Source organism: Rhinichthys klamathensis, unplaced genomic scaffold (genome assembly GCF_029890125.1).
Source record: "Rhinichthys klamathensis goyatoka isolate OS25496 unplaced genomic scaffold, OSU_Roscu_1.1 h1tg000558l_1, whole genome shotgun sequence".
NCBI lineage: Eukaryota > Metazoa > Chordata > Actinopteri > Cypriniformes > Leuciscidae > Rhinichthys > Rhinichthys klamathensis.
The window spans coordinates 480,215-487,500 of record NW_026607026.1 but is presented as its reverse complement, the minus strand read 5'-3'; the positions used below and the strand labels follow the sequence as shown (position 1 = coordinate 487,500).

Sequence of the window (7,286 nt, the reverse complement as noted above, 5' to 3'; positions counted from 1 at the left end):
TCAATCAAATGAAACTTTGTGTTGTTTGGAGTGCATTTTGTTTTCGAACTCTCAAAATGAAACTCGCTGTGGTTTCCCTTTCTGTCTCTGTCGTAGTTGCTGTGTTCCTGCATTAACTGACATGTCAGCTCTTTATAATCTATAAGTCTTTTGTGTGTGCGAACAATGTATCCTTGAATTGTCCTTTAAACTTCCTTTGACGATTTACGACAGGAAAACGGTATAGAAATGATTAGGAGTTGGCACAAAGGACCAACAACAGACCTGAAAACATGCAGCCGGTTGGAGGAGTTTATAGTCATGAAACTCATTTCACTTTAACTTGTTTTTCTGGTCTGGTCTTCTTTAGATCGACACCATGAAGATCGCATCTTTTAACATCAGACGGCTGGGTCCCAGCAAGCTGTCGGACAAAAACATTGTGAAATATCTCATTAAGGTGAGTTTATGATCGGACTGCTCAATAAAATGACATAGTAAAAACACATAGACCTCAACACTGTTTCCCTGTAGATCTTCTCCCGGTACAGTGTAATCATTATGCTGGAGGTCGTGGACAAATCGGGAAAATCCATAGTCAAATTCCTGGAGGAGCTCAACAGCACCGGGTCTGTATGAACCGTCAGAGATTCACTTCATCAACACTATTTAAAAAATCTGAATTCAAGCCAAATTTAACTCGCTGTTTCCCACAGTGCGAATAAGAAACGTCCCTTCACTATGGTGGGAAGCTCCCGGCTGGGACGGACTCTTTATAAGGAGCAGTTTGTCTGTTTTTACAGGTACAGTGTTTGGTACATTATCAGAATTATGTTATCAAAACTGGTGTAAAAAGCTTAAAGGGATAGTTCACTTTGAAATTAATTTTTGGTGTGTTTTGGTGTGTTAAGTCCAAATTAAACATGATTTAATGACTAAATGTAAGTACACATTGATGGCCTAAGACACGAAACGAGCGGTTTGTGTGAGAAAACGAACAGTATTTATATCGTTTTTACCTCTTGTAACCGCAGCCACGTCCAAGTGATCTGAGGGCGCCGGCGCTTCGGTCTTTTCCGGAAGTGATCTCTCGCGCGTGTACGTCACTCATTCAATTGTTTTTTTAATGTTTTTTTTTTATTGTTTTCTTTTACGACGGTTTAAACATCCCGTATAAGTGCAAATTAGTACCAATTTAATTAGCCGTCTTACCTACAATCTCTGTTCTGTGTAAACAATGAGTGACGTACATGCGCGAGAGATCACTTCCGGCGCTTGCGCAGACCGAAGCGCCGGCGCCCTCAGATCACTTGGACGTCGCTGTGGTTACAAGAGGTAAAAACGATATAAATACTGTTCGTTTTCTCACACAAACCGCTTGTTTTGTGTCTTCGCCCATCAATGTGTACTTACATTTACGAGTCATTAAATCATGTTTAATTTGGACTTCTCTGTGCATGCTCTTTGAGGTGGTGACCATAGACCTGCATTATATGACTGACAGACAAGAACGGTTTGACCTAAAAATATCAAAATTGAAACTACTGCGGAAACAAAGACACATACATCTTGGATGCCCTTGAGGTAAGCTAAAACATACCAAAAATGTATTTCAAAGTGAACTATCCCTTTAATTGAATCAGAACTGAGATGTTTAATTATGAACAGTCATTCATATGGCACTAACAAAACTATTTGGTTCATATCTACTAGAGAAGACGAGGCTGAACTGGTTGACACTTACCAATATGAAGACAATCAAGAGGGCGATGAAGACGCTTTCTCTCGAGAGCCGTTCATTCTGCGTTTCAAGTGTAAACACACAGGTAATCAGCTTCTGTTAAAGGGAGAGTTCACCCAAAAATGAACATTTTGTCATTAATTGCTCACCATCATGTCTTTCCAAACCAGTAATACTTTTGTTCATCTTTGTAACACTAATGAAGATATTTTAATGAGATCTGAGAGATTTCTGTCCCTCCATTGACAGCTACGCAACTACCACTTTGACGCCTTAAAAAAGTTCATAAAGAGATCGCAAAACTAATCCATATGAATCAAGCGGTTTAGTCCAAATATCCTAAGGAGATTTGATCGTTTTACATGATGAACAGATTTATTTTAGGCTTTTATTCACAAATAGGCTAAACATTAATCAACGCAAACATCAGTTGTGGTAAACGGAAGCTCAAGCATGTTCTTCCACATACACCAATAAGGTTCAATATAAAGATTTAAGTATAACAGCCATTTTTATTCTGCTATTGTAATCATCCATCTGAGTATGTGTGTAGGCGTGTAAGAAGAATGAAATGAACTTGCATGGAATATGTTTGCATATGTTGGGCCATTTTGCCATTAGATGGTATAAATGCAAGCTGTGCATCTCAATCCGCCATTAAATAGTATTTGTAGGATGAGCGGGGGACTCTAATATAATTAAGTTGGGGTCTCTCATTGCGCTTTCAAAACAGACTGGATTCACAAACAGCAAATGGAAGAATTGATAAACAATATTGGTGCAGATTTTGAACATTTATAAGATGTATTGATCCCACTTAGCTATAGGAAAACTGTATAAAAAAGGTTGTTTGAGAGCTGGTCCGGTAGTTGTGTTTCTGCAGACCAACTCTGTTTTATTCCTTGTAATAAAACCTATTTTCTGGCGTCAAATCTCCAAGACTTCAAGAGTGATGTTTCCGATTTAAAGAAGACACTTCAGTTTGAGCCTCCTCAAGAACCAATGAGGTTCGATCTCGTGTTATGCGGCACGTTTGAGCTTCAGCAAGAACAAATTAGGTTTGTTCTCACGCATTAAGCAGGTTCGGTTGAGCTTCTGTTTATGTTCCCTGATCAATGAAATATATGTGAATAAAAGCCTAAATTCAATCTGTTCATCATATAAAGTGATCAAATCTCTTCAGAAAATTTTGACTCAGTTCACATTGATTAGTTTTACTATTTCTTTATGAACAAAGTGGTAGTTGCGTAGCCTGTCAATGGAGGTACAGAAATCACTCAGATTTCATTAAAAATATCTTCATTTGCTTTCCGAAGATGAACGAAAGTCTTTCTGGTTTGACATGACATGACATGAAGGTGAGTAATTAATCACAGAATTTACATATTTGGGTGAACTAACGCTTTAAACCTTGGACAAATACACTTTAATTTCTAGACCAATTCTACAGCCTAGACTAAAAAGCCTCCAGTGAGAGAAAGCATGAATTTAATCTAAGATTACATGCATTTTCAAGTGAAATTTAAATTAAACATTCTCCCAAAATAGAAATGCTGGCATCATTTACTCACCCTCATGTGGAATGAATGTGAAATGGCACTTTTCAATTTCATAAAAGACGTCCATCCATACAACTCATTTGAGAAACAGACCCACACTAAAGTTGTTATTCACCCATCCATTATAATTGCATATTCCTTACATGACTGTGAATGTTTCAGGAGTTGGATCACATGAACAACCGGCACTCCCATTGCTAGTCAATTTAGTTTGTGTTTGTTTTTTCCAGTGCTGAAAGATTTGGTGCTGATTCCTGTTCACACAAAACCTAAAGACTCACAGAAGGAACTGGATGAACTATATGATGTGTTTCTGCACGTTAAGGATAAATGGGAAACGGATGTGAGTTTAACACTATGCAACCATAACAAATTCCAGAAGGAATGCATGTACTGATAAAATGTATAGCTGAATGTCTTACAAGTTTTTGGGGGGATAAAGCATCTGAATGTACACATCTCAAGGACATTTATCTGATGGGGAAATAAAGCAATCCTTGTCTAAATAAAACACACAACTTTAACCAAACATTGATTAGAGTTTAAAAGTAAACTCACACATACCGTCCTACAGAACGTCATGATCCTTGGCGACTTCAATGCAGACGGCGCCTACGTCTCCAAGAAGAAGATGAAGGCCATCCGAATCCGCAGTGATCCCGATTTCCACTGGCTGATCGATGACGATGTTGACACCACAGTCATACAGTCCAATGACCACACCTACGACAGGTGAGGCGGAGAAACATCAATAATTTGCACATCAATAATCATCTGCTAGGCTGTTTAAAAATGAAGAATTCATAAGTTAAATGCACCTTACACCTCGTCTACACTGGATGCTAGTGGCACATCGCTGATTATAATCCCTAGGGGTGTAACGAACCCTCATGTCACGATTCGATACATATCACGATACGATATTATTGTGATACTCTCAAGAAATTTGGTGGAAGGTTAACAAAAAAATTACTGTTGATTAAAATGCTAAATTGGTATTACATTGGGGGTTGAAATGAATAGGCTTGGACTTGGTGTTGGAAACCCAATGCACAGGACAATGGTGACAAGAATACAAATATTCATGTTTCTGAAGCTGAAAATACAGAATATTTTTCAATAATCGCTCCCAGTTTAGACATGGTGTTAAGGTGTGGTCACATTGGCGCATTTTCAGCGAAAAGCTCAATTGTCTATAATCAATAGTATAGTGATGCATAAAGCACAGCTCAGGTCAGGTTCCTTTATTTATACCCGTAGGTAAATTAAGTTCCAGAGAACAAGTTTAGGCTATTTCTCAAACATATAAACGATAACACCATACGGACAAAACAAGACACTAAAATCACACTAAAACAACCTACTCCATCTTAATAGTATTCATAAAATGAATCACTACTGGAACAAAGCTATTTTTATATCTTTTTGTTGTACACTAAACTAGTACTCTAAACCGTCGATTGGACGGCAGATACTGGAACTCATAATACAGCGGATGAAGCTGGTCACTCAAGATTGAAATACCAATGCGTTGTACCTGCCTAGTATACAACGAAGCCGGGTTCAGTAATGGTTCCCCAATCAACCTACTGGACCATTTCACAATCTGATTAATAGAGTCCTGACTCTTTAAAGTTAGGTTCCCGTACCAAGATACCAAAGAAAAGGAGAGTACGGATTCAATAAAAGCACGATAAAACATACTCAACTGTGTTTTCTCAATTTGAAATTGACACAATTTCCTTAAAAAGACACATGCCCCTTTTTACACACCGTTTCACAGTTGGCTTCAAAACTCAACTTTGAATCAATGATTGTCCCAAGGTATTTGTAAGACTGCACAGCTCACACAGAAGACACTTTCAAACCAAGCAAACTTCTGTTGGTCAGAACATGAGAGAAAAATGTGGTGAAATATTTCGCCATCACACCAAATTCCCAATGTATTCCAATTGAAAGGACTGGATTTCGCCTGCAAACACTCACTGATGTGACCGCACCTTCAGAGTATGAATGTTAAATTATCACTATTGATTAAAAGAGGAGCAAAACATAGCTTAGATGTAACTAGAAGACTAAATGCATAAAATGGCAGGTCAATCTGCATGTTAAGCTTTTGAAAATATTGTATTTTTCTAGAATTGTGGTGTATAAAGAAGACATGCTACAAGCTGTTGTGCCAAAATCTGCCAAGCCTTTTAACTTCCAGGAAGCCTACAAACTTTCAGAGGAAATGGTGAGTATATTCATCACAATGCATATCTATTTTTTTTAATGTGGTATAAAGTAAATAATGCATTGATATGATTGATCTATGGCTAGGCCCTGGAGATCAGTGATCATTATCCAGTGGAAGTGAGTCTGAAGAAGAAGTCTGCGGCTAAGCCTAGCGCCAAAACTAAAACTAAGACCTCCAAAACCAAAACAAAGAAATGAAAAGCATGATGGGTTTTGCCACTGCACTACCGTATGGGATCTGAAACATCACTCTTCTGAAGGAGAGATGCTACCTCTTCATAAGGAAATTCAGGGATAAAAATAACTAATTTAAATACAACTGTTTTTTTTTTTGTAGTTCACAAGAATGAATGCTCACAAGTTTCTCGAAATAAACGTTTCACTTTTTATTTAATGTCATTTTTTTTTTGTCCAACAAAAGATTATAATTTCATGCCGAAAGCGTAAATAAATGTGTTAGTAAATATGTGTTTGCACATCTGGAAAAACAACTATTAAAATGCTAGCAAATGAAGGTCAACAAATCTATTTTAACAAAGAGACAGCTCATGCTCAAGCAATGAATCGGCAGGCAAACGTGATAGCAAATAGCAGACCATTGTTATTGTGTAATAATCATGCCTCGTGCACCTCTAGCGAACTCTAATTAAAACATTTAAACAATAAAATTTAACAAGGCTTGTGGAAACATCAGTTAGTGACATTAGCTTCAGCATAATGTCTGCATTACCAAATTAAGATCAATTACTGCAATCCACTTACACTCATCAAGGAATCAAGCAACCTCACAAATGAGATTAAATGGGCAAGAAAACAACAATTTGGTAACAATGAATGTTTGTACCATAATTTTGTAGACCGTAATATAGGTGGTCAAAAAGTAGTCTTTAGATGTGTGACATCCAATAGTTCATCACCAGGGACAGGACAGGCTCAAAGTCTTTCATAAAAATGGCCTTGCTTCTTCTTTCCATCTGATCACATATGTTAATGTGCTACAGTTGTCCCGATTTTGAAAACAGGAATTGAAAAAACGGCAGGGAACTGCAGGCCTGGTGTTTGGACAGGTCTGAAGATCAAAAGCTATAGATAAAAGAGAAAATGAACATTAGTTTCGCATGCAAAAGCAGTGCCTCTCTATGTACTAATAAAGGTTGGTAAAAATGCGTATAAACTCACCGACCTAGGAGGGGATCAAGTCCATCGATGAACATCTTATCAATTCTGTTTACAAACTCTTCTGAATTGTCACTAACTTTCCATAACCTCCCTTTCTTCTAAAAATTATAACCTTCCTAACCTTTAATTTACTATCAAATAAACAGCGATGGTGAAATTTAAGCATGCGTCAGCTCTATTTACAACAGCTAAGATTGAGAATAATCTGTTAATGGCATGAGAATCTAGAACAATTAAAAGATTAAAGTTGTAATGTTGTGTGAATAAAGAAGAAATGTTATGAGTGAAAAAGCGCTGTTACGAGAAACGGCATGATTTTAAAAAAAGTGTTAAATGTTGCTTCTATTTTAAAACATTTAGAAAATTAGTATAGCAATTGGAATCGTAAAGAATTTAACGATTCATTTAAGGGTACTGGTTTGTTAGCGATTCCATTAGCGATTCTTCTATTACTTGAAGAAAGATTATTGTTAAGATATTGTTTTTTGTTTAGTACCAAATATTTGCATGTTTTTAGCAAATTACCATGTAAAGTAACAGTAAGGTCCTGTTTACACCTGGTATTAAGCAGTGGCGGCTTGTCAGGGGAG

At 37.1% G+C, this 7,286-nt stretch overlaps 1 protein-coding gene and 1 long non-coding RNA gene across 3 annotated transcripts in view; both read left to right on the top strand.

Annotated features, from left to right (window-relative positions):
* The window catches only part of dnase1l4.2 (deoxyribonuclease 1 like 4, tandem duplicate 2), a 10,065-nt gene extending 4,304 nt beyond the window's left edge, over positions 1–5,761 (top strand). For both annotated transcript variants that reach the window (XM_056239333.1, XM_056239332.1), the window contains exons 2-9: positions 350–439; positions 514–608; positions 696–782; positions 1,693–1,805; positions 3,510–3,622; positions 3,854–4,011; positions 5,419–5,515; positions 5,602–5,761. In XM_056239333.1, the coding sequence (XP_056095308.1) occupies positions 359–439; positions 514–608; positions 696–782; positions 1,693–1,805; positions 3,510–3,622; positions 3,854–4,011; positions 5,419–5,515; positions 5,602–5,715 (858 nt within the window). In that variant the 5' untranslated portion in view covers positions 350–358 and the 3' untranslated portion in view covers positions 5,716–5,761. The remainder of the gene's footprint in view (positions 1–349; positions 440–513; positions 609–695; positions 783–1,692; positions 1,806–3,509; positions 3,623–3,853; positions 4,012–5,418; positions 5,516–5,601) is intronic.
* Positions 5,762–5,788: 27 nt separating this feature from the next.
* Positions 5,789–6,169, top strand: LOC130073763 (uncharacterized). The gene is made up of 2 exons (XR_008804388.1): positions 5,789–5,986; positions 6,033–6,169. It is a non-coding gene; the product is annotated as an uncharacterized LOC130073763 (long non-coding RNA).
* The last annotated feature ends 1,117 nt before the right edge of the window (positions 6,170–7,286 follow it).